This window comes from Halichoeres trimaculatus, unplaced genomic scaffold, assembly GCF_033239565.1.
Source record: "Halichoeres trimaculatus isolate MK-OKI-2021-1 unplaced genomic scaffold, fHalTri1.1 fHalTri1_scaffold_12, whole genome shotgun sequence".
Lineage (NCBI taxonomy): Eukaryota > Metazoa > Chordata > Actinopteri > Labriformes > Labridae > Halichoeres > Halichoeres trimaculatus.
The window spans coordinates 9,488,295-9,515,849 of record NW_027437190.1 but is presented as its reverse complement, the minus strand read 5'-3'; the positions used below and the strand labels follow the sequence as shown (position 1 = coordinate 9,515,849).

General features: G+C 39.8%; 1 protein-coding gene across 2 annotated transcripts; it reads right to left on the bottom strand.

Annotated features, from left to right (window-relative positions):
* Window positions 1–3,219: 3,219 nt before the first annotated feature.
* On the bottom strand, window positions 3,220–25,960 carry ibtk (inhibitor of Bruton agammaglobulinemia tyrosine kinase). 2 transcript variants are annotated; one of them, XM_074683659.1, is made up of 29 exons: window positions 25,795–25,960; window positions 24,088–24,997; window positions 23,902–23,998; window positions 23,318–23,442; window positions 21,877–21,987; window positions 19,802–19,972; window positions 19,547–19,664; window positions 19,072–19,252; window positions 17,369–17,492; window positions 16,846–17,023; window positions 16,323–16,476; window positions 15,139–15,520; window positions 14,757–15,013; window positions 14,579–14,665; window positions 14,394–14,476; window positions 14,208–14,245; window positions 14,022–14,118; window positions 12,884–12,985; window positions 12,260–12,377; window positions 11,947–12,007; window positions 10,962–11,083; window positions 10,710–10,822; window positions 10,375–10,520; window positions 10,100–10,218; window positions 9,672–9,770; window positions 9,318–9,473; window positions 8,503–8,703; window positions 4,717–4,849; window positions 3,220–4,368 (listed from the first exon to the last, which is right to left on the bottom strand). In XM_074683659.1, exons 2-29 carry the CDS (start codon window positions 24,409–24,411, stop codon window positions 4,243–4,245), a joined length of 4,023 nt encoding a protein of 1,340 aa, XP_074539760.1. In that variant the 5' UTR covers window positions 24,412–24,997; window positions 25,795–25,960; the 3' UTR covers window positions 3,220–4,242. The 2 variants fall into 2 exon arrangements, with proteins under 2 accessions (XP_074539760.1, XP_074539759.1); XM_074683658.1 differs by having other exon boundaries at window positions 10,710–10,825; window positions 25,795–25,959.
* Window positions 25,961–27,555: the final 1,595 nt, after the last annotated feature.

Genomic DNA, 27,555 nt, shown 5'->3' with positions numbered 1-27,555 from the left:
AGCTCAAGGAAATGTTAAACAATAATTTTGTTTAGTATAAAGGCCTTCGCAGACCAATGGGGTCGCGAATAAACGGCACAAAATTGTGAAAAATCTGGAGGCTTCATATTCAATCTCTGCAGCTATTCTCCTCCAAACAATGTCTCTGTAGCTGTTTTTTTTTTTTTTTTCAAGTTTTCATGTCTTTGTCAAAAAGAACCGGGCGCAGGGTTACGAACAACAAGCATTTTGATTGGTCGGATGTGTACTCGTTGCAAATGAAACTTTGGAAAAAATTGACCTCAGTCTGAAAAAATAAAAGCTGCAATTTTGCTCAGCGGAAGAATGTTGCAAGAGTGAAAGCTGGCATTGAAGAAAAGATTCAAAAAAACAAAAACAAACAAAAACTAAACAACGCGTGAAATATTTGTGAAAAGAATGTGTCTGGTGTGCAAAAGGCTTATGGTTAGGGTTTGGGTTAAGATTAGTAGGGTAAAGGTTATGGTTAGGGTAAGTGTGTTTAGGGTAAGGGTTTTGGGGTTTGTGTTGAGGTTACAGTCAGAGTTTTTAGGGTTAGGGTTCGTGTGTTTCAGGGTTAGGGTTAGGGTTGGTGTGAGGGTTATCATGATTTGGGTTAGAGTCAAGGCATCATTATTATTCTTTGTAAGAAAAATAAAAATTTGTTGTATCAATAATATCTATTTAAAGCTACAGGGAGCTACTGCCAAAGAGTTAAAGAGCCACATGAGGCTCCAGAGCCACAGGTTGCAGACCCCTGATCTAGACCAAAAATGTTCTTGTAAATGCCTGAACAAAAACCAGAGTCTACTTAAATCATTCCACTTTTCTTACATTATTTCAGTTGCTGTGTGGAATAAGTACACTCCAATCTGGTTTTACCATAAAAACCGGTACATTTTGTGCAGCAAGAAGAGGAGAACTACTTAAATGCCATTTACATTGACAGAGGACACTAAGAAGCTGCCTGATGAGTGATAAAACCAGGTTGGATAAATGGGGACTTTAACCTCACTGATTTTGCTAACCTGGCACAATCCACTCAGAGCAGATTAGGAATGTAGGAATGATTCCTCAGAGTGTCTAGCAGGTACCTTTTTTTCCATAAACATATTTATCCTGAGGTTGTCCTCACTGTCTGGAGGATGTCCCTATTACTTTACCATCTGCCTCACAAGAAGACCCAGCAGCCAGGTCCTCTCCTGAACCATCAGTTCTCAGGCTCCACAGCGCCGTAACACCCTGCTCTGCAGAGATATGTGCTCTACCGCCAGGATCGCCAAAATATAGTAGTACTGTAGAGTAGCTCAAATAGATAACATAAAAAATACTGTATTTGAGTTAAAAGAAGAAGAAGCTGAAACAGTTCATCAGATGGCTACATGATAAAGCTTTGTGGTCAAATGGTTATACTGAAAAGTAATCAACAGAAGAAGACTGATGGTGACATACAGTAATGGATAAAGAGTTTAACTTGCTTTGATAAATGGAGAGATTTCCTAGAAGAGAAGAGGGAGCCAGGAGTCAAGGACAGACAGTTCAAATAGATAAATTAAATGGAAAGATGACTGACACATTTGGATAGAAGACTGGGACAGAGAGCAGACAAAATGTTATCTCAGAGAAGAAGCAGAGAGCTAAAAGTGGAGGACAGCGTTCGACTAAGAGGCCAAACCATCTGGCTTCTGCTACAACTTCTTATGGCAGCAAGACAGCAAACTTAACCGACCTTAACACTGCATGTCAGCATACACTCACCATCCACTGTATCAGATACACCTGATCACCTGCTTGTTAACCTTAATATCTAATCAGCCAATCACACGGACGCAGCTTTATGCATTTAATCATGTAGACTTTAAATGTGGCGGGGCTGTTGGTCTGAGTATATGACAAACTGCTGGTCTACTGAGATTTTTACACACAACCATCTCTAGGGTTTACAGTTAGTGGACCTAAAAAGAGAAAATATCCAGTGAGCAGCAGTTCTGTGAGCCAAAATGCCTTGTTGATGCCAGAGGTCAGAGGAGAATGGACAGACTGGTCCAAGCTGATAGAAAGGCAACAGTAACTCAAATACCCACTGGTTACAACCGAGGTCTGCAGAAGAGCATCTCTGAATGCACAACACGTCCAACCTTGGTGCAGATGGTCTACAGCAGCAGAAGACCACACCGGGTGACCCTCCTGTCAGCTAAGAACAGGAAACTGAGGCTACAATTCACACAGGCTCACCAAAACTGGACAATAGAAGATTGGAAAAACGTTGCCTGGTCTTATGGGTCTGGATTTCTGCTCCACATTTGAACTGAGAGGAGTGTAGCATCACGGACAACCTCATGCTCAGTTTGAAGATAAGAATACTATTTGGAATTCCCACTGCTTTCAAAAGACTTTTTTTTGTTTATTCTGTATTTTTGTACAAATTTTATTTTCATTTTTCTTGGCTATATTTTGATACTTTTATTGTTGGTGTTCATTGTAGACAGCAAATGAAGATTTTGGACGGATAAATGTGTTTCTCACTGCACCACTTTGACTCTTGATTCTTATTCCAGAGTTAAGTTAATGTGGCAGTCACTTACATAGAAAGGCTTCAAGTTAAAGACTGTAAATGAAATGTAAGCACACTCAAAGCGAGCATGCCCAGCTCCATGAAGTGGTCTGCGTTATGGCGTCTAATTTCAAAAGCTTTAATGTGGCACTCCACCACCTGCAGAACCAGAGGATTTGAATTCAAAGCACAGACGCTGAGGATGAGCAGTCCCTTTAAAACATTCCACTTTGGTTTCCATGCTCGCAGTATCAGCCTGGCTCATTGCAGAGTGATGGAAAGTGGCAGATTTTTCCTCTGAGGCTTTGATTCATGTGTCATCTGCGCACCACCTCGCAGGTCCTAATCTGTAATTAATATTTCCCTCACGAGCTGTCTCTCCCCGACTGTCTATGTGATGCTCTACCTGTAATTACCGCCAATAAAAATTTTAAATAGGCCCACTCGCTGTTCAGATCAGGGTCATCACAGTTAATCACAAACGGAGACTTGATAATGGCTCCCTGCTCATGCAGGGCGGCTTAAGTGTCAAGACGCGGGCAAATTAAGTGTTCTCTACATTAGACGCAGAAAGCAACACGTTTCTCACACAGCAGACGAAGTCTCTTCTATCAGGAAAAAAACAGATAACTGAAAAAGGCAAATGAAATCTGGAGACAGGGTCTTTGCACAGCTTATTTTATTACATGCCATTTTCTCTTCCCAACCTAAATTTCACTCATACGCCCACACACACTCGCATACACACACAATCAAATGGCATCAGAAGACAAGATCGCATGGTCCAGATCTGAGGTTCCTTCTAAACTCACGACGACTGAGAACTGGAAGATTAATTTAAACTAGTGAAGAAAGACACCAAGGAAGATGAGATGATATATTAGCTGCTGTACGTGTTTCAGAGTGGTCATCATGTGATAAAGGCACACTACCTCCTTCAAAACACATAAGTGATAACTTCAGTGAGGGTTTCCTGTTCAAGAAAGAAGCATAATACGCTTAATGCTTAAAATACCCATTCTTACCAACTCTAGTGAAGTTATCACATCACTGCATATTAACTGAAGCAACCAATCCAAACAATGCACTTATCAAGACAACAAAAAGGACCATGAAGAGAAATAAAGGGCCTTGGTAAATAGCTCACTTGACTTCTTTAGTACAGCTCTGCCACAGATGATCATTGGCACTTTTTCGATTACATAAGAAGCTTCAACTGATTAAATACACACACAAGTCCTCTAGGTAGTTTGGACCCATTTTTGGCTTAAACATCTTCAAATCTTTCCATTTTCTTTGGCACCTTCGACTTGCCACAGCTAGCTTTTAATATTTAGGAAAGTTGGTTACTTTTCACTGGTTTACCAAGCAAAGATATTATTCCCATCAAAACATTCTGTATATGCATATATGTAACTCCAGACCGAAATATTCTCTCACCATCACATTCAATAATGAATAACATTCACACACACACACACACAGACGGCATACACACTACATTTCGAGCAGCATCAAATTAAAGTTAGGGTAACACTAAAGACAAAAGAAAACATTTGCATCAGACAAATACCGAGTGAGGCAGGACCAGTCTGAGACACAACTCAACAAACATTCATGGATCTGAAGATGTCACATGGGGACAACTGCAAGCCATGTTTTCTTTCATGTAGTGGCTGTGCTGTTTCTCATCAACGCTTAGCCCAGGTTGGGGCTGCAATAGGACCTCTGGAAGACCTCTCCACCACTATCAGCTCATCGGGGTTGTCACGCGCCTTGTAATGGCAAAGGAGGTCTTGGATTGCCCGCTCTTCAATCTGCAACAACACAAAACCACGCTTCAGTTCAAAGCTAAAGAGAAAAGGCTGACACGAAGAGCTGAATAATGAGAGTGTTTAAGTAATGGCGACCACAAAGCTGCAGGAGAAAGCTGAAGTGTTTAGTGAAGGTGCTGACAGAAGTCTGGCAACAGCCACAGGAGAACAGAAAGGGCTGTCTGCAGACCAGAATGGAGGCGGTTATTTCCAACCAGCACTGTTCTTCAGGATAGAAAGGAGGTTTGAGCTGAGTCTACAACAAAGACACTGTCGTGGTTCCCACTTGAATACTGAGTGTGTACATGCAGGTGACTCTGTGCACTGACACACACAGACGTGATGGTTTACCTGGATGAGCGCCAGGGGCTTCTCTCGGCTGCGGATCAGTGCAGCCTCTTGCTGCTTCTCCTCCTCCACGATAGAGGCAAAGGTCACCAGGGAAGGGAAGGGAGGGCTGCCCACTGCCCCGAGCACCCAGGGCCTGAGGGGAGAGATGGGAAAAAAAAAGAGGAGGGGGGATGAATATCAATGCCTGTGCTGTGAGAGCAAAAGCAACACGAGTCTGAGTGTGTGGACACAAGGAGAGTTAACATCATCTGACAAGCCGCTGTTTGTGAGCGGCCACCTGTCCACCTGGCTTTAACAACCGCTTCATATGGTGTAACAGCACTGTTAAACTTCTCAACCCTAGTGAAGCAGGGGGAGTAGAAACCTCACCCAAAGAAATATCTGCAGACCAGGACCACTGAGGTCTCTGTACAGGCTCAGGTCTGAGGTTTTTCATAATTTAAGTTTCAAAGGGGAAAAATCTCCTGTGCTATTTAAGCTCAACTTCTGAATAAAACCTGCAAGTCCAGTTTTTCTGATGACTGTTTTACAGTGTATATTTCTCTTGAAATAGACACCAGGGATTCAATTCAGAGAAGGTTCAAATTTTAAGTCAAAACCTGAACTCTGACTTTATTTACCCACAGATAGGAAACTGGTTTCAGTTCCAGAAAAGAAAATAAGGGTCAACATCAAGAGAAGTTGATGTGCTTTTTTCCAGCTTTATTCTGTCCCTCTGGAGTCCCCATAGAGGTGTGACATGATTTAAAATGGAAAAACTCTGACCTAACCTAGCATATGGATATTAGGGGTGCACATCTACTCAAAAATTAAGGTTTGATACATTTTTGTCAGGGTTTGATCCTTTTTGGATACAAAAAAGAGAAATTTCAATGCCTCTTTAACTTTTACTTTGGTGAAATTTTTGACATTGTTTTTCACTCAAAAGTTCAGTTTTTAATTTAACTAAATTAAATGTTTCTGGTGTGGCTAAAGCTGACACACTCTGCTGTGAATACTAAGAACTATACAAAACAAAAGAAGCACAATACACAAATAAGAATATCAATAAAAAACAAATAAATTTCTCTGATGGAGAAATTACCCATCTTCTGTGGTAAGGATTCTGCTCCTTACAAAATAAAAGTTACATGTTTTGCAAGTTTAAACATTTTTTGAGAAGGTTAAGTAAAACAATGGAGAGTGGTTGGCTGCTTCTTGATTAACTACACAAGTTTGAATGTAATGTTACTGGTCAGTATGATATTTAATCATATAATATGATAATCTAACAGATTAAATTTGGCAAAATGTTACTGAAATCAATGTTGTTTTGTTGATGAGATGCAATCCTGGTGGATTAAGTTAACTTGTAAGCAGCTTTAGTATAAACAGGAATCAAAATAAAATCTGTGCGTGGTTGAGAGCACGTCCACGATGGGTGACGTAAGTGATGTCAGGTTGGATAAAATCATGCAGATAGAGAAAGAGGTGAGAGTAAAACACAGGCTCATTCAAAAAAAAAAAAAAAACAAACCAAAAAAAACCTAACCAGGTTTGTTTCACAGACTCAGGGACAATAATCGCTGACTTAGGGCATGGCCACATAAGCAAACTGTGATTAAGCATGCTTCACTTCTCTGCTTTGGCATGCTTCAAAAAAAGTTTTAATTTTGAAATTTCAAAAATTTGCAAAAAGTTCAAAAAATCTTACATTTAATATATTTGGAGAAATTTCATTTTTTAAAATTCAATTTATTTGTAAAAAATCAAAGATGAATAAATTTGCAAAAACAATAAAAATAAATGCAGCATAGCAAAAAGTGAAGGGCTGTGAGAACTTTCTGGATGAACTGTATATGAAGCTGTCCTGTCAAAATAACTTGCAGCTTACCACCTCTTTGTTTGATTTAAGTGACCTTTCAGAGTTTCCCTCATTTCAGGGTTAATAAACTCAAATTTTTTCCGAACCTTCTCTCTAAAACAAGCAAAAACATCACAATTTGAGCCCGAGAGGTAGATTCAGATTCAATTCATGGATGTTTTTATCAATCTGCTATATTTTATAGAAACCCTCATTACAACTGTTTCACAAACCTTTATCCCTACTTATGTGATAATTCTGGTCAATGCTGACTCTTTAAAAAGCTTCTTGGAGAAGGAAATGTTTATTTTATCCTCACAAGCTTTGGTTTCATTTTGGTATTAGACACAAAACCAAATTTGTTTCAGTGTCATTATTTGACCCCATCTTTAAGCTTCTATTTGCTCCATTTTGAAATTAAGTTTTCTCTAAAGCTGCTTCATATTTGCCTTTTACTACTAAACAGACTTCAGATAACTTGCTCCTCCCTGAGTATGTAAATCCTTTTCACTCTGGAAGAAAACAACCTGTTGTTCTCTTTTCCCACAAATACTCTGACATCAATCTGAATTGACTGTGAAATATGACATGTCAAAGAGACGTCATGAACTCCTTGCAGGCTGATTTGTGTGCCCTTTGAATGATTTGCTATTTCAAAGACGTCATGTGAGAGTTGGAGACACACTCCATTAGAAGTGTGTTATAAACGGGGCCAAAAACCTTCCTGATCTTTCACAATGATGCATTTTAAAGCCATACTGTCTGTTTTTGTGTTTGTGTTTTTAAAGTTTGGAATCAAGACATCACTGGAAAAATTCAGAGAAAACATCAGGAGAGGAAAAAGTTTCACATTCAATCAAAGTACAAATACTGTTGAGGCATCTCGAGTCATTTTGACTAAAGAGATGGAAACTGTGTCCCAGAAGGTAGGGAGAATGTGTAAGGTTGCTGCTGCTTCCTAAGCCCTGAACTCGTCCTCGTCCTCTCTGCTCATCCAAACACAGAGGAACCTGGAACCTGCTCTCTGTACTGGATGATCTGTTGTGACATGAGGTCTGCCCTTATCAATACTGATTAGCATCACCGCCTTCGCTAGAGACACTCACACAGCTGTTTGATATCTAGAGGCCTGCTCTGAAGATTGTAGCATGAAGCGTAGGTAAACATATCGAGGAGGCGGAATAATATCAGATAACAGAGACGTTCTTTCAAAAAGCTAAAAAGGTATTTTCCCTCAGAGATCTGATTCCACAGTTGTGTCTTTACGCCAGACTCTAACACACACTCAGCCCCACATTAGAAACTAGAAATGCGTATTTATGAACACAAGCTTTTTCTGCTCTGTGTGCGTGTGCTGTGTTTGTCCAGCTGGCTGGGGATTCTCTAAAGGTCAGGGTGACTCAGTGTCAGTGGGCAGGTCAACCTGGATGTACTGGGTCATTTCAAGCTGTTCACCTCACTCAGACCAGAGCACGACGTCTCTCTCGGTCTGTCTGACTGGGGCAGTGAGTGTTGGTGTCACCATTACTTCCCTTTTTTTTAATGACCTCAAAGCCAGAGTGTGTTTGTTTCAGATCTGCAGTCAAATTAAGAATACTGAAGTAGAATTACGAAACAACAACACACCTTAAATATTGGACTGGACTTTAGAGATAACTCAATGAGGCATGTATTGCATATCCATTCAGGTACTTTTTTTCCAGCTTAGCTTATATATCATTAAGTTAAATGTACTAAATTGCAATAAAATACATTTCTAATAAGTAAATCATTAGTTATCTTATGCAGGGAAAAAAAAATTGAGTGGCAGCTAATTCAGGAGAAAGTCTTTCAGATGTTTTGTAAAAACACCTCAACAGTGCCACCAAGTGGGCCACAGAGGAACAGATAAACCTTTAGTAAATGGTCAGTCACACCAGTGTGTGTTACAGCTACATGCTCACCCAGTGGGTCTCTCAGGCTCCTTGCTTTCTGCACGTTTGAATGTGACCTTTCTGGCTGCAGGAGACGGAGTCAAAGGCGACCCCTGGGTGCCTTGACCTCTTGGGGCTCCACTTTGTCCCGCCCTGATTAAACGCTTCTCCTCCTCCTCCAGCAGCGCCCGAAAGGAGCATGTGGAGGGTGGGGACTGGACCAGTGTTGCCCTGTGAATAGAAATAAATAAAGAACAAACAGTTAAAAACATGACATAAGAGAATCCTGCTTGCTCTTTTGCTGCCTCTGGACTCCTACTTCGAAGAACTTGTGACCGTACGGATTTAAAGTTTCACAATCTTTCGAGCAGCTTATCAGACTATAAATCCTGCAAAGCTTTGTTAGTCTTGTCTGTGAAAAAAACATCTGTAACATCTGTTAAGATCTTTGAAATCTGAAATACACTGGAGGAGAGTCAGCGAAGATGTCCTGTAAACAGATGTAATAATCGATCCAAAAGCAGAGGGGATCATGTCATATTTTTTCTCCCAACCATAAAAATTTGATCAAACAATGGCAGCTCAATAGAAATGTAATAATAAAATGAATGAAAAAAATATTATGCAGAGACTAAAGAACCCTGGGATCTGCTTTTTACTAGCAAGTTTTTGAAATCTGTTGCCAAACCTTTCACAGAGCCACTGATCAGTGCAGCTGAAAACTATCTTTACACCCCACTATCAGAGTATGAGGACAGTGGTTTAATACAAACTGTTAGCAGGAGAGAACAGAAATGTATTCCTTGGTAGATCTGAGTAGTGGTCTTCATCTTCAGCTCACTCACCAAGCCTTCCCACTGCTTTTGGATGGGGTGACTGTGGAGGTTGATTTGGATGCAGTAGACTCCACACTGGCCTCCTTACCGGCCATTGCCATCATCTTTCTCTGCTTCTGCGACAGCTTGGCGGGAACAGGAGAGTGCTTAGCGCTGGCACCAGCACTAAAAGCAGGAGAGAAAATGTGTACCGTTAGCTGAAGTAAACAACAGAAAGGAAATCAGTTTTCCCTTTTCAATCAAACTGGGCAATGGAACAAAATAAAGAAAGACTTTTCATAAATGAAGCAGCAGTAAACATGTAATCCTAAAACAACCAATTTGATATGAATAGAAATTTCAGGTGCTGCTGATGTGCTTTACCTTCCAGGGCTTTTGGGAGTGGCTCCAAGGGGCTGTGAGGAGTTGGCCTCCATGTCCATGATGGTTCTCAGATCCAGGACTGGGGGTGGACGAGCGGGACTGCAGATGGTAATAACATAGATACAGTTTAATTCCCAAAATGTATAAATTACGAATTATGACATTTCCTTCTTTAAAAGAAATAAAAACTTTGCTTGAAGATAAAGTTTTAAAAAAATGCAGTCCTAATTAAATGGATCATCATACAGAAGCACATTGCTTTTTTTAAGACTCGAACTACTTGCAGTAAATCTCAAGCCAGCATATGTAAAATAACCCTGATTATTTCGTTGAGTGCTGTGTCAGCAAAAAAGACACAGACAAAACAAAACCAGCTAATGAGAATGAAAAACAAGTCTCTTTAAATACAGGACCATTACAGCTCCTACCAGGGAATAGCCTTGGAGATTGCTTTTGGAGCAGAGCTTGGGGGAGTTTGGGGGCCATCCTTCATGGAGCTTGGGATGCTGGGTGGCATCTTCAGCCTCTGACTGAGTTTCCTTTCATCCTGCAGATTAAAATCTGTATCAACATCTACAACTCTGGACAGCTTTACCAAACCTATGACTACTGAATCACAGTGTGCAGCACTATTAATATCAACACAAAGGTTTCCTCTGTTTAGAAGTGAGTGCATGTGATGCTGCAGTAGTAGGATACCAACCTCAGTTCTGTCATGGAAGACCGGGGACTGTACATCTCTGGGACTGCCAACCCCCATGCAGCTGCCCTCAGAGTCAGACGTGAGCAGCTCATGCAGGGAGTCTATTGAGTTAGCTTTTCCTGACTTCATCAGGCACGGGGAGACCACTGCAGAAAATGTGATGAAAAAGAATAATTACATATCTTATTCACAAAAACCCGATACTGTTTACCTGACATCATAGACGTCTGATTTAAAGAAAGCATAAGAGAAAAAGTACATGTTTCATGACTTTTGAAGATCCAAGGTGGAAAGATGATGATAGATGAAATAAATGAAAAACATGTCGTGTGTACCTGCAGCAGGAGGGCTTTGAATGATCTCAGACAGAGTGTAGCCCCCTGAGCTGTCTGAGCGTCGCCTGGGTTTCTTTTTAGCCTTTATCTTGGCCTTCTTCAACAAGATTTCCCTGCTGGGAGGTAATGTGATAGGATCATTACTAATTCTGATGTACCACCTTTAAATGCTTTAGGCAAACTGAAATGAATTTAAGCAAACCTGTCAGCTCCAGCTTATCATCACTTAATGATGTCTCTAAAGAAGTTTACCTGCAGGAATGATCCACCTCTGCTTCAGGGCTGAAAGTAAAGTCCAACTCTTCCTCATCGTACATGCTGAGGTCTGGGGCACCTGAATATGGAGTGATAACCCTTTTTTGCATTGCTGGAATCTGAAATGTAAAAGAAAAAAAAATCAATAGAATCCATCCAGAAAAAGCAAGAACAAACATTTCTGAATTGGGCATCACTTGTACAAAGTATCAGCAATCAGTAATTAACCATGAACACACAAGGAAGTGAGAGATTCAGGACATGAAAAAAAAGAAGTTATTGCTAATTTAATTTCAAAGTCTGTAAAAATCCTGCTCACTGTCCAACTTGCACAAAATGTATGAAAACTGTTTCGGTTTGAGACCTATTTCACACAAAATAAGATTAAAAACACATTTTTGCATGTTTGACAGAGAGATCTAGGATTTTTTGTTAACTCATCTCCTGTGCACCTGTCCCATAAAATCGATATAGGCAGCTATCTTTTTGGGTTTTATTTTAATCACCAAACAAATAATGAAGAAAAGATTCACTCTGCTTTAATTCATGGGATCCTCAACTTGGCAGACTCACCTAACATTGTATTATCAGCCTGTGCCACAAAATCAATCATATCTATCAATAATGTCCGAAACCTTTTACAAAAGAAGTTCTGACATTTTTCTTTTAAAACTGATGGTGCACTTTTCTTTTTGTTCCCTTTCCAAAAGCTGCCTGCAGAACGACAAAAACAGCTTCACTGACCTACCAGTTACATAAGAGAAACAAACAACGGTAACCTTAGTCACTAAAAGTCCGTTTTATTTGAGATGTGCCCATAAAGTCTACAGATCACCAAAGCAAACAACTTTTTTCAGTTTCAGAAAGAGCAAAATATTTGCTTTAACAGCAAAGAAAAGGTGTCAAGACAAAACAACTCAACAAAACACTGAAGTCATGAAAAGGACGATAAAGTTGAAAATGTTTCTATAGGGTGACTCACCGTCCTCCTGTAGGCTGCAGAAAGCTCCACGAGCACTTCATCACTAAGAATATCCAACGCTCTGAGGGCAACACAAAAACAAAGAGACGATCAGATCGACAGGAACATATGAGGAGAGGTATTTTAAGTTCTCTCCTGCAGGGAAAAATACTTGTCACGCTGTATATCAGAAGCTCCACGTTCAACACTCTGCTATGTAACAAACATTGTGTATAACTTCTCATACACTTTGAGGTAGACAAAGTGCTGCATTTTTCTGGCTAAAACATTTTTCCAAATGCTGGATAGGGGAGGAATATGTGATAAATCTTACTTTGACTCAAGCAGGGCGCCAATGTTGAGCACAATGAACTGGAGGCAGGAGAGTTTCAGCTGCTCTGCGTTGTACATGACGGCAAACTCCAGCAGCTCAGCAGCGTTCTTCAGAGTCACTGAGGAGAGGAGAGCAAGCAGAGAGCAAATGATCATCAAGATAGTGTTTACAATAATACTGTCCATAACAAAGTTTGGGAAAATTAAGCTGCTTCGACACCAGATATAACTCTAAAATTAAAAAGTTCAACAAGCTGTCCGAGCCAGCCTCAGGTATGAACTTGTCAACTAAAAACATGAAACTAGCTGTCAATATCTTTCTCTTTATAAAATCCTTCATGAGGCAGGTTAACAGACCCTCATTATCTTCTCAAGTTTCACACTTTGAGTCAAAACACAATTTAATTTTGTGATATTCTAAGTGCATGTCATTGGGAAATTAGGAGATTCAAGGTTTGCACAAAACCCCTCTCATGTTGTGAATTAATTCTATTTTACTCTTTCAAAAAACTTGAATCCCAACAGTTTATTTTTCCATGTGACATCAATGTAGCTTTATCTGAAAATGAAAGGAGAGGAGGCCAAGTAGAGGACACGGTAACAGAGGAACGAATAGATAACGTACAGTTCTCAGTGATGACGACTTCGCACATCTCCTTCAGTCGTGTGATCAGCAGCTGGTCGGCCACAACCAATACATTACAGACAAACTCTACATTCAGAGACTCTGTGGAGGGAAGCAGAAGAACAGTATGTTCCATTAATAAGTGCAAATTTTCATGCACATTAAAGGGGCTGTGAGGAGTTTGAAAGTGATCTTGAAAAAGTCTCCCTTCTAAATAAATGCCTGATCATAATCCACACTTTAACATGACGTTATCATCACCAACATTGCCGGTTAAAGGTTGTTCTAAATTGCTTCTTCTTAGCTTCCAGTTCGGGTCGACCAGGACTGGATTGATTTACAGCACGTCTACGTCTCTATGACAACACCATGCCAACTGATAAAGTTTGGTACTGCTGAAAACAATTTTTGTGATTAATTTTGCAGTAATGGTGGACACTGGAGCCTAACTGTCAAACAGAAAAAGGACAAAAGAGCAGAGGAAAACTAAACGGGAGAGTGATACAGCCCCAGCTGAAGGCTAATTAGCTTTTGGCTTGTGCTGTATCACTCTATAACACAGGAGCTAAACTGTTTGTGATAATGTTCATTCCAACCCACAGTCAGCAGTTATTCTGCAGTGGTCTGTTCAAACTTGAGAGTCTATCAATAAAATGAAGAATGAGGTTACGTTAGCTCTGCTTGGTAGATGACTGGCAGAACATAACCAGGATTTACTGACATTACACATTACAGACATGTCTCAGAGCACCGGGCTGCCAGCTGAGCTAAATATAAACGACTAATAAACTAATTACAAACTGACAGTGTTTACTTGTTGCTACGGAAGCCTACAAATACTACGGAGTACTGGGCAGCCGATAGCACTGCATGTAGCCGGTTGCTACAACGTTTGCTTGATGTCACTTCCCAAACCGTAGCACGTTGTATCCAGTAAAAAGTTGTCTTGAACAAATAAAATTTATTTCGATCCAATCTCCATTTAATTCAGAAACAAACACACACCTCACTAAAAGTGATTTACGACAGTTTGTGGAGACTCAGGGCCAGAAGGTGGAGAGAGAGTGCAATTAAAACAGATCCTCCTTAAAGCAGCTTCAAAATGTGCTTTAAGTCATCATATCCCTTGAAAAATTACCTGTGATGGTTGGAGACTGATCGGTGTAAATATACTCCAGAATGACCTGAAGGATCTCTGAGCTTGTGGGCATCTCCAGGGCAGTGCAGGACGTGGCCTGAAGAGACAACATAAACATTACTACCAGTTCCAGAGTGTTTAGATCTCCCTAAAGTACGTTTATAGGATGAAGAAAGGCTGCCATACCTCAATCCAGGGGTTTCCAAGCATACTGTTGAAGTATTCTGCAGAAAAGAAATAAGATATCAACTAATATTCATGATATTCAAGGCTCAATAAAATTCTTCTTCAGTTATTTTAGACTTCACACCATGAGGCCCTTGTGTTTTCATGCAAATTCAAAACTTCTAAAAACAAAAAGGTCGGTCTTACCAAGTCTTGCACAGAGGACACCTTTGTGACATGGAAACTCTTTTCCATCTTCAGATTTCAGCGTAACATCACAAAGATACGAGCTGTAGAGACAAAAAACAGATGGTCAGAAATGCTCTGAATCATGTGAAATTCTGAATCTAAAATCCTACTAAAAAATAAAAGTTGGACACGTTTATACCGACCATTTATTCTGGTAGAATTTTGGTTTGTTGCTGGTTTTTGTGTTATTGACACTGATCTTTCCATTTTCATATTTGACCCCGTCCAGTCTGTAAAAGTGTCCAGAGTTTGTGATTAACAAAAGAATAACATCAGATCAAATGAAGCTTCAGGCTTTGGAGTACAGTCTTTCTCGCTCACCGTGCAGACAGGCTCCCAAGGCCCAGCTTCTTAGCGACAACCTGTAAGGATTTCACAGGGTTGGCCCCTCCCTCGTTGGTCTTAGCCTTGCTACCCTTGCCCCCTCTCCCTTTCCTGCCAGGTTTGGCGTTCTTGTTCTTTGCCTTGTCACCGTCCTTTTTGGCAACAGAGGGAAGGGAGCGGTAAACCTCAAGGGCTGAGCGACCTCTGAGGCCCAAGTCCTGCAGGCTGCTGATAAGCCTCTCCTGCTCTGAGGCCTGGCAAAGGCAAAGTACAGTCTCCATTAAATAAACACAGCTGACACTGAATTGCACATATGTTCATTAGGCTGCCCAAAGCATGAGTACATAGCTGAATAACATGTTTTGGTCTTTTTCCTCACCTGATTTTGTCCAACAGGGGCCACTGGGACCCTGGGTCGGGCCCCGTGCACCAGCAGCTCACAGGAGTCGGTGTAGATGAAGTCCAGGGCGTACTCTAGCATGTCCGCTGGGATCTTCTCCAAGATGATTAAATCGCAACCAACAGCATCTTCGCTCTTCTTCACTTCTCCATCAAGCTCATCCATCCCGCCGTGCTCGGACATGAACAGCTTCCGGAAGAACTCGGACTTCATGGACAGGATGTATTTGTGGGCAGGGAATGTGCGATCACCTGCCTGAAGGGTGACGTCGTGGATGCTGTCCATTTCATCTGCCTCTTCCAGAAGGCTCCGGAAGTGTTGGGTGAATGATGATGGAGAGGTGATAGGAATCTCAAACATGCTGAAAAAAGACAGGAGGTGGTCACCATGTTAAGATGATCAATCAAATGATTCAAAATATCAAAGAGGTTAGACTAAGAAAACAAAGGACAAAGATCGAATCTCTGACCCAGCCCTAAAAAATGAACCAAAGAGGAAACATCTCTAAAGGCCAAGTGCTTATTTTACAGAAAAGATGAATGTGTACATGAACAGACCTTTTCAATAACAGGATAGAATGTCTTTCAGTCAAAAATTACATTATAAAAAGTTATACACAAGAACAAGGGGACAAAGCGGTGACACTGGAAATCCGGCAAAAATAAGGCAGCACAAAAAAATAAGTACAGAAGGATCAGTGATTATGGTGATCCATCGACTGACTATACCAGTAACATAAAGCCCAAAGTCTCTACTCCAAGTCCAACAACATTAGGTTCTTAGTCTATCAGTTTTTGCTTCTCAACTCAAAAGAAGCAACTTTCTACCTCTAGATGGCAGAGTGACATGTTTGCATCTAAAGCAGGAATATATGTTTTTATATCCTTTAAACATGTTCCAGATATTTCAGTAAATGTTTTTACATTTTTTCTGTTTAAAAGTGTGTTTTTGTTTAACAAACGTACGGTTTACTGAGCAACAAGAATTTCAAACCACTTCATACCGATTCAAACACTTATAGAAATATCAGTGGGGGGTGTGAAAATGTCCATCTTCTCTGAGGAAGCAGATATGCAAAATATGGCCCTGATTAATAACAAATGCATCAATATGTGTGGACTTTTTCTGGTGTGTTATTCTTCTTTGCTACACGTTTTTACTACCTTGTTTTAGGGTCCGATTGCAGCACTCCAAAGTTTCGGCCTTTGGAGTCCATGGTGATGCTGACAGCTCTGTGAACGTACGGGAGCTTCTCCAAGCGGATTCGCTCGTAGAATATCCCAGCATCCGAGGGACCACAAACCTCCACACTGACCTCTGTGGGAAGAAAGTTAATTCAGATTAAGCGTTGTTCTCCTCTCTGTTCTTATCCTGACAGACCTGTGCTGATTTTCAAATGTCTGATTATTTTAAGAGTTGCTGAATATGCTGTGTTGTTATGTTAAATTTTTTATCCTATGTATCTCTAAAATATTCTAAATGTTGTCTTCTTGTAGATGTTCTTGTGGCATGATAGGTGTGTATAAGGCTCATGGCTGCCTGTGCGTGCAATGTATTCTAAAAATTCTCTTTCTTAAGTTCAGATCCAGTGTCTGACCATACGTAACATCAGTCTCAAACAACCAAAAGTTACAAAAACACTGGTCAACTTTATGATTCAATACACCATGTACCTAGTTTCCTCACCTTTCTTCTCCTGGTATTTCTTATATGCTCCAGCCCACACACCAGTGAAGCCCTCCCCCTCCTGAGTCACAAACATCATGCCGTTCTTGCTGAGCGCGATGTCTGACATGAAAACCTGACGCCCATACACCCACCGACACTGTCTCACAGAGCTGCCAGAGGACCGCCAGCAAAACACCTGACAGAGGCAAACGGAGGAGGGAGAACATTTCAGGAAAATGTACATACACACAAGTCTTAGTCACTATTTTCATCTGAAGGACCCCGTATAGGCCAGCCACGTTTGGGATTGTGTAACTGTCAACTTGGTTAGGTTAGATAACTACAGTGGAAATAAAGCAGTGTTAAAATAAGAAAGTTTTATATTCTCTAACACTGGTCCAAACACTGGAACAGTAGTGAGATTCAGCTCCTGTTTTATTGTCCCATCATTTATCTAGGCTAAGTACTGTACTGATGCTTGCCCCAAGCAGGTCATTATCGACAGAATGAAACACATTAGGTAAACTCTTTCTGATCTTACCCTTCCAGCTTCATCTAATATCAGGATGGTCACCTTCTCTCCTCCTCCCTCATTCAGGATCTGAGGCACAACGCGGTGGTCCAGACTACCTCCAGTGACCAAAACCTTCTTGATGTTCAGCTGCCTGAAAGGTGACGACCAGAATGAAAAAAAGATGAATATATGTACAATCTAAACATCCCCCCAAAAAGCAGTCACCAAGTAAAATGTTTCATTACAACAGATATTGATGGTTATTAAATCAATTCAATATTTTAGTTATTGTCAAAACTGCAGAGACAACATATTAAATGTGGAAATGGTACCAATAAAAGTTGGGAAAGCAGCAATGATGCAGAAAAAGTTGAGTACTTCCAATTAAAAATTACTGGGAGAAAAACCTGACAACTATTTATGTGGATTTGACACAATATGGTTAGATGACTGTGTTAAAAAAGGCTCTAAAGAACAGCTAAGTTTCTCTGAAGTTAAGATGGGCAGAGGTTTTACACTCAGGGAGACAGAGAGCAAGCATTTCTACAATTTAAAAATAATATGCCTCAGCAGAAAAACTGTACAGACAGTTCAGACAGATAACTTAATTTAGAAAGCAATTTTCTTAACTCAATTCAAAGAATCAGTGGAACTTTTTGTACAAAAGGTGTAGCAGCTGGAAGACTGTGACCTTCCAAGTAAGATGGTTCAAAGTAAAGAGGGAACCATACATAAGTATGAGCCAGATATACCAAAAACCTCTTTGGGCCCAAGTCTATTTATGAAGGACTGAGAAGAAGTGGAAAACTGTTTGGTGGTCTGACAATATTTTGGAACTGGAGGACACTGGATGCTGCCATTCAAATAATGTCTATTTCAACAATGCTACACCAAATTGGCAACCACAGGGACTTGTTACAACAGCGTGGCTCTGTAGTAGAAGAGTCCAGGTGCTATACTAGATTGTCTGCGGTCCCATATTGAAACTGATCTCCTCAGTTTTCTTGAGCCATTCACAAAGTGCAGTATAAAAAGCAAAGCAAATTAAACAGTACTGTCCCAACATCAGTTAAAAAAAGTGTGTAATTATATATATATATATATATATATATATATATATATTTACACATATATATACACACACATATATATATAAATACTTTCTAAATTTGTTGTTGTTTCTGCACCATCTTCAAATTCAATGGCATCTCCCTTCCTTTGAACATCAGTCAAACCATTTACTTCTTAAAATCTGTGGATTAAGATAGATCTTAAATGAAGTGAGAAATTCAACCATATTTTCAAATAAAGCTATCTGAAGGTTTTCTAACTGCAGCTTTTCTTATAATGTCTCATTAAATTAATAATAACGCAGAGCACACCAGGCCTCTGTCCCAAAAGTAAGCTGTATGAACAGTCTTGCTTTGATCAGAGTGAAACCTTTACTTCTTTATATTCATCATATCTTGAGGCTTTTCTGTTGACAGGTTCTTTATGACAGTAACACTATACTTCTAAAAGACACTTATTATATTTGGACAAACTAAAAATCAATGTAGAAATTGTGTTTAACAACTTGGTGCATGAGACCCATCATCATCACAGACAGTAGAAGAGACTCTTAACCCTTGTTTGTCTTTTCCCTGAAAGAGGATTCAGTACCAGGTCTTTTTCCTTTAACTTTTTCAAAACCTAAGAGGGTTTATTGAGTGATATTGAGTTTTGTTCACCTTGAAGCCAGTTTCTTGCACTGATAATCTGCCAACAGGTACAGGTCTCCCTTTTCTGTCACAACCACGGTTGCACCATCACTAGTTGCTACCATGGCTATGGTAATATCTTTGTGGTGCAGGGCTGACACCTGGCGTGGGCCAATCACACACTTCTCTCCATTAGGGTCCATCAAATAACCTAAAGATCAACACAAAGCAAACAGAGATATATGGTTACAGATGAGTGTTTCATTATAACATTTTGTTTAAAACACCGTCAAGACATTTTAAAAAGCCCCTTGTATCCTCTACCTCTCACGTCAATGGAAGCACTTCCCTCCTCACAAAACCTCTTTTTAATTTAAGTACATGAACACTTATATTATTCTACATTGGCTCAGTTGGCTTCCTTTGAGCTCCTCAGCCACATCCAGAATTTGACAAGCAGAACAAGACTCTTGTGATTTTCTGACCTTTTTATGCTGAGACTTACCCAGCTGGCCTCCATTGAGTCCCATTGTGTAGACGGCCTCCCTGGTCCACAGCACTGTGTGGAACCTTCCAGCTGCGACTCCAATCACTGTCCGGCCTTTCAGAGACTTGGAAAACACCTACATTCACAGCACATGTTAGAGACTAATTCTTAAGAGAACAGTTTGGCATTAAACAGAATTCTAAAGTTACTTTCTAAAGTGTCTATAACCTATCATAAATATTGTTTTCATTTATCCATACTGCTTCTTCCTACCTGTTTAGGGAGATGTGCCGATGCAGGAGCAGGGTTCAGACCCAGTTGGTGAAAAGTGTTGAGGCCAAAGGTGTACACATAGCCTTCTTTAGTAAGCACAACAGTGTGGTCTTTAGCTGCTGCCACCTGGGAGCAATGGTGGGACGTCAGACTCTCCACCAGTCGTGGGACCTGGGAGAGGACAGGTAAAGGATGGATATTGAGAAGATCAGATCAGATCAAAGAAACATGTGAGCACATTTAAACGGCTCACTTCTTGTTATTATCTAATCTTTGAATTGTTAGTCAGTGAAATGTAGAAAAGACTGAATGGTTTTCTCTGCACTAACTGCTGTGTGTTGTGAAGAAATTTGTCAGCATCAACAATAAAATCAACCAGGTTATCACACCACCATTATACAATATATAACTCAAATTCCTCCTGACTAATCATTTCATGCAGACGGCTAGTGCTGATATCCATCATATAGTCTGGCTTACTCCTGTTTTTTTCTGTGTATGATGAACTTTGTGTTTCGCTCCTTACTTTCAGACACAGGCTTTCCTTCAGACATGTTCAGGGGGTGTTTGAAGCTTAGAGGTGCTAAGAGTGTGAGCGAAGTGAAAAGAAGTTTGCAGGTTGGTGATTCTATTTTTATCAACAATCCAACTAGGTGGAGGGAGGGTTGCCAATGCCTCCTCAATTCATGTGATGACAAGAAACACTTTCTGAACTTAAGGCCCACCACAAGATACGTATATTAACATTTAACTGAAACAGAATCAGTGCTTTCCACGATAAAAGAAGATTTCCTGTTTTCACTTTGACACAAAATCTACATCATGAAGGTTATGATGGCCAGCTTTTGTCATCAGAAACATTTTTAAGCCTGTTTAACCCTAAAAATACAGTTATAGGCAGGTGGTCAAGTTAGTTTAACAAGTTGATCTAAGCTTTAAATGAAAAGTTTCCCAATGTTTATATTTGTGGCTAAACTACTATAAGGCTCTGCATCAAATGTAGCCACCAGTCTACTTTTTCATTTCATTTCTGGAGTCAAGATACTTGAGATATTCCATTTAGACAGAAAACCTGTAGGAGTTATTCTCCGTGGTCTGTGGCTCAAATTACACTGGGGAACAATTTAAAAAAAAACAAAAATCTCTTGAGTTAGACCTTTATGCTGATCAAAACTAAAACTGGTGGATTCCAATATTGCAGTCCCTTTTTTTCTAGCACCTCAAGTTTTTTTTCTCCACACCTCCAGATAAATAAAATTACACTGATTAGGTGTAGTAAGACTTGCCTGCTGATTGCGATTGGGCTCATCTACAGCTACGTGGAAACTTGTTTGTGCAGTCACAGTTGAGACAGTGTGGTGAGAGGTGTGTGCTGATCTATTAAGATTAGTGTAGTAGGAATGAAGAGGATTTGTAACCATGGGCATACTGTTGTGAATTCTATTTCATTTTATGCTGTTTTTTAGTTTGTAACTATTCCATCTTAGTGTTTTATTTACAGTGTTTTAGGGTCTATATTTCCTTTGTTCCAGATCATGTCTGCTCCTGTAGCTCCTCCAGCGGCCATATCCTTTGTTAAAACATAATAGTGTTAAAAAAAACATTGCAGTCATTCCCCTTTTTTTCATATTTCACTGTACGTCAATGTTTGAAGATTTTTATAAAACAAGCACCTGTTAAGTTAAGTGTTTTTCATATTTTTTAAGAAACCGTGACCCTTTAGTTCAAACACTTGATGTGATAGAGAACAACAGAGATCAGTTTTGGATTCTGCACCCAAAAATGAGTTAAAAACAGCTGTCAGAAATCTAACTCAACAAAACTTGTGCTCCCCAGTGTTGGTTTAACAAGACTAAGAAAACCAATCTGATTGCCAAAGAAGAATCTAAATCTTTACCGAAGTTGGTCAACATGACCATCTGACAATGATAAACTGACATTTACGGAAACTGTTTAAAGTCTTGACTCCATATTTTAGTGATGTTATTTGGACTAAATGTTTCTAAGACATGAACTAATTTATAAAGCTGGCACATTTATGCCACACCAAAATTATTCCCTGGAAAATGTCTCACCAGATAAGTTTGTGCATCTCTGTGGCCCAGCCGCCCCCCATGGCCATGCCCGCAGGTGAAGACCTGACCTTTCTGTGTCAGGAACACGGAGTGAAACTTACACAGTACCACCTGTAGGGAGGAGAAACATAATACACAACTGTTATTTAATTTACATCCTAGCATTTCATTATCATAACTTTATAACCCATGTCTGAATTTTGTGCAGATTAAGCCTCTTGTGATTATAATTTTGACCTGACATCTGAGGCTGCAATGCATCTCTTTCCATGTCCCTCAGCCAAGCCCTCTTGTAGTGATAGTAAAACACTATACCAATAAAAGCCAGGGCACAAGTGGAAAAGCAAACATCATTACTAATACATTGCTCCCCCTCAAGCTCTCAATAGAGCGCAGGGATGTTTCCCAAAGTATCACATTGATGTGGACATCCACACACATGCACACACAGCAGTCTAGTTCATTTAATTAAAAACATGTCATTGTGGAATTAATATTTAACCTCTGGCACCTGCTAGATTGGACCAAGAAGACAAAGACTATATGCAGTGCCACTGGGTCATTGTGTGGTCATGAAATCAGATCCATCTGTCCCCCACAAGGCTTTATGAAATTACTCTGCATGACAGGTTCAGCAGGGCAGAAAACACACCTCAAACACTGGGTTTCTTCTGTAAACACCAGCAATATAGTGAGACGAGGTCCTGATTATATTCTTCTAACAAGCATGCAAGCTGCTTTCAAAAGCCAGCTCTTTTGAATAGATTACAGCATCAGCACATCCAACACTGGCGTTCTGTGTTACTTAATCAACTACAAATAGCACCTGGTGTGTACTCACACCACTGGGGGTAGATGCACCAGTGCCAGAAGCTATATTAATCACGCTAATAGTATTCACATGAAATAGTAGTCAGGCTGGCACAGTGTGGCTGCAAAGTTTAACCGTACACACACCAGGGCCACAGAGCCACAAATTGATACTACACGGGAGTTAATACCTGCTTTGGCCTTTATTTGACTCAGTGGACCACCATGTCTGAAGGTGTCTTTTTTCAGTCCATGCATCGCTACAGCATGCTGAAAAAGTAAATGTGCCGAGGCTATACAACCACTAATTTATTGATTAAAGGACAATTTAAAGATGCCAAGCACCAGTATTGTTGTGTCTGTTTATTTATGTGAAATGCTTAGAAAACTTTTATTTATAAATTTTAGAAAACAAGACTTGGCCACAAAAGAAGATATTTTACTACATTTCTAGGGTGACATGTTTTAGTCTCTTCTAATGCAACACATCTTAGCAAAGAGTTGTGTATCACGTCATTAGAGGTGTGAAACTTCTGAGCTGGAGTTTCAGAGGGATGCCTTACCGTGTAGGAAAACACTTTCCTGCTCCCTGGAGAGCAGGTTCAACAACAACACACTGTTGTTAGCTTACCTGCTTAATGTAAACTCCAGACCTGGCAAACATATCCACAAGCTCAGGGTGCTGCCGGCTCTCCTGATTACCATGACCCAGACTGAAATTAGTATTGTTTCCCCATGTGTATACTTCTGTCGGGTCTGTAATGAGGAAGAAAACACAATTAAAAGCAGAGCCACAACAGTATCCACGCAAAGCTTATTTTAAACACTGCTCTCATCTGCTACAAAGAGATGAGGAAAGTCATTTGAATGAAACTTATCTACAGCAATTCAAAGGGCTTTACATAACACTGGGCAGGTGATAAGAGAGAAAATGTGGCAATATAAAAAGATGTCACAAAAAAGGCAGCCAAACACAAATTTAAAAGGAAAAACAAGTTTAAAGATAGATTATAGTTTATAGAAACATCCTTCTGGTCGATAGTGGATACTGCAGTCTTCTTAACACCTATGGCCAGTTCTTTTTTATCGTACTATAAAAACCCCCAAGCACTTTATTATAGACTGTTTACCACAAGAATCATCATCTTAAATGAGACTTTGGGAGAAAAAAAAACAGTGTTTTCTGTTCAAGATGAGAGTTAAAAGCTTTTTTACCAGAGTTTTTGAAGACAGCTTGTGATGGTCGGTCCTTCATTGTAAGGTCCATGGCTGAGAGACCCTCCTTGTCCTGAGTGGAGAGGAGTCCACCATGCTGACAGAGAAAAAAAATGTTAACAATATAAATGAATACTCAAATAAAAAACAGGAAAAATTGACAAGAAATTTGAGTTAAATACCCACCTTGACGAGCGATATGAGACAGTGGATGTGTCCATAAAAAGCACTGCGATGCAGAGCGGTCCAGCCAGACTCTTTATCCTTCAGTGTCAGGTCAGCATTTTTACTCTCAAGCAGCCACTCCAACAGGGCTTTTTTTCCCAGTGAGGCCGCCAGGTGCAAGGCAGTGCGACCAAAGTCATCCCGAATGGTGGCTGCATTGTGGCAGTATGAATTCAAGAATGCCCGAAGCTGCCCCTCCGAGCCACTGGTTAGTGCAGCAACAACCTGATCTGCATGCTTCTGTGAGCGGCATCTTGGGGTACAGTCCAGTGGTGCCAGACTCATCCTGACCTTTAGCAAGTCTCCCTCCAAGTGAACCCTCCACTTTATTTTCTAAATCAATAAGTCCTTTGGAAGAGCCCACCACCCACAATCGCAAACAAACTTGAAAACACACAATGTGCAATGATAAAAGCAAAAAAACTGTAAATAAAACTTTCTTCTGTAACAGAGCTGCTCTCCAAGAAGAGAGGAATATTTGTCAACAAAAGGTAGAGGTGGATTGGAGTGCTAGAATTGTGCTTGTGTTGAGGTTCCACTGCACCCTAGCAACTCCAGAGCCTTACTGTGACTCGTTTCAGTCCACCATTTCAACCAAGAGTTGAACACCAACTAAGGTGCTTGTAGCGTACAACAGCATAATAAATTCAACAAATACAAAACTCCTTGTGCGTTTCATACAAAATCTTACATATTAAATTTTGCAAAAATATAATTTTTTCAATGTTCTTTAGTAGTATACAAAAGGCAAATCCTTCAACAACCCTCTGACCTTTTCACCCAGCAGTCCAACCATCCAACAAGAGGGGAAAGGCCCCCTTTCCCCCTTCCCCCACTCTACTTTTCAAAACTCCATAATTGAAGAGTGTACCTGAAAAAGACAAACTCTGGTCAGCATTTGTGAGATTTAAAGGCTCAAAATGAGTTGCTATGTAAAGCTAAGTGAGTGGGATGCTGTAGTCGTGAGATGACATCCAATACTGCAAGTGCAAAGGTCAGCGTTAGTCTGACCTAATAACAGACTGAAGGAGCTGAGGTCAGCTAAATCCACACTTTGATGCCTAACATTTATTTAACAACTCTGCAGATAAGATGAGGGCTAGTACATTTTCGTGTTTCACAAAGCTTGTAAAGGGTTGGGTCATAGGAAGAAAGAGCTCTGGCAACATAAGGGAGGTTCATAGCATTGCTTAAAAGGCTCGATTATGTAACAGGCTGTTACCAGATAACATTAGCCTCTTAGTTGTGTTTGGCTATATCCCGTTTCATCCCTTTATAGGGTTATGCATTGGATAAGCTTGGTTTCTTGGTTGATATTGTTTGTTTGATACATTAATATCACCAAATGAAAAATCACACATGGTAAAAACTTGCTTACAAACTGAAAGAGAACAATCGGCTAATTTCCCTCGCTAAATGTTAGCACACTTAGAGGATAGCATGTTGAATCTGGTGTAAACACATGCAACATTATGAAGTACTATCAAATTTGCAAGGTAGACAGGCTCTAGATGTAGAAAAACGATCGATTTCATCACAGTTTGTAAAATAAACCACAAGTTAAAATCCTCATCCAACTCCACCTTAGGCTAACTTAGCATTAGCTTAGCTGACACATCATCGTTAACGTTATTGGACCCAGATACATGAGCGCCATTTGTTACCTACCATCCGTTAGATAAAGAAAAAAGAGGTCAAAAGGAAAGTAGAATCAACGACGTATATCCACGGTGCCATTGTTACTAGAGCCTTTTCTCTGGGGCAAAATTTAAATAGACCAAGAGCCGAAACCCTGCAGGTTAGGTAAAACCAAAACACTCTTCTATGTTGAGACTTCTGATTGGACGAGGCGTGTACATGTCGGTAAATGATTGGTTCGTCGGTGGGTCAGTTGCACCAACAATGGGCTGCTGTTGTATCTATGATGTCATAGAAAACTTGTTTTATTAATTTTAGGATTGAAATTATTAACTAGAAACACACTAAATGAAAACGTATTTTATAAACAACTTTACGCTTCTTATTTTAGCTTTAAAGCTTTTTATTTGTGTTGATCTTTGTTCCTACTGAGGACAAAGCACTCAAGAACAGATCTGTTCTTCTGTGTATTACATAAGTAAATGCTTCTTCTACTAGTAACACCACTACTTCTCCTCGTACGTATATTTTTTAATAGAACATTAATACTGTTATTAGTAATACATTTATGTCTCCCTGTAATCTGCGTTCACACCAACGACTGCCTCCACCTCAGCCCTAAACTGAGCCAAGCCCTAAACCTGGGGGGACAAAGCAGTCTCCATGGCCACCCCCCACCTATTGAACTCCCCATTTGTATTCAAATTGCTCTGACCCATCCTCTTATCTGTGTTTACAACTCACCTCCTTAGGTTAGCTTTTAAAGTGTGATTGTGTTGTTGTGTTTGATTTATGTGTAACTTTATGTTTCTTGTTAAGAATTGATTCTAATATTAGTTCAGTGTCTGACTTTTGAAAAGTGTCTTCAAAAATAAGTTATATGTTGATCATAATGAGTAAGATAAATAAAAAACAATATTGCTATTCCCAAAACAAATAATCTCATTACCCTATCTATCATCAGTCATAGAAAATCTTTGCCTTTGAAAAATAAATGAATTAATATGTGGGTAGATAGGTAAGTAGGTGGGTGGTTGGGTAGGCAGGTAGGTAAATAGATACACTTGAGCTATTTAAGTAACATTAATCACTTGTTAGGAAACTTACCCAAATATAATGGTTTTAGGCTTTTAGAGTCAGTCCTTTATAAAGAAAAAGCCTATCAGTGTTGATAATTTTGTTCCTTTTTTGTTCCCATGTCATGTTGATAAATAACAATTGCTTTCAGCCGTTTTCAAACTGGCTAAAATTTCCTCAGATGACTTTCCAATGACCAGTACGGTCCATTATTATTCTAAATTTGCAAATACTATATTTTACACTTCAACTTGTTAATGTTAATGATGTTCATTTATCATATATGCTTAATTTCATAATGTTTCAGAGTAGATACAATATAAAAACAGAAAAAGATAACTATACAAAAATAAATAAATAAATAGGTAGGCAAAGTTTCTGCACAGGTAACAAAAAATTATCAAACCCCCCTCAAAATCCTTTTATACTTTTAGAAGAGTATCACTTTCAGCCTTGATCCAGGTTTCATGAAATGGTTGTCACGATGACCCAAGCTAATAATAGGAAAGGGTCAGAGGAGGGTAAAGCTAGGGTTACACTGGGATCTTCACAGGGGCTTCCAAATATGACATATTGATGAGCGTGCCCTGCTTCAGTATTCATGCATGAACACATCCAAAGTTTAGCTTCTCAGCACTATAATCCTGCATAATCCTGCAGACAATTCCACTGCTACAAGGTCAAGTCATTTCGTAAAAGGTATTGGAAATACAG

What these genes read in the sequence shown, in the direction of transcription:
- ibtk (XM_074683658.1), bottom strand. Translation starts at nt 24,411, where the DNA reads ATGAGTCTGGCACCACTGGACTGTACCCCAAGATGCCGCTCACAGAAG. An exon ending in TGCAAGAAACTGGCTTCAAG is followed by an intron (nt 17,493 to 19,071) that starts GTGAACAAAACT and finishes GTCACCTTTCAG; the next exon opens with GCAGCTGAACATCAAGAAGG. An exon ending in TCAGTCTCCAACCATCACAG is followed by an intron (nt 12,986 to 14,021) that starts GTAATTTTTCAA and finishes TTCCCTCCACAG; the next exon opens with AGTCTCTGAATGTAGAGTTT.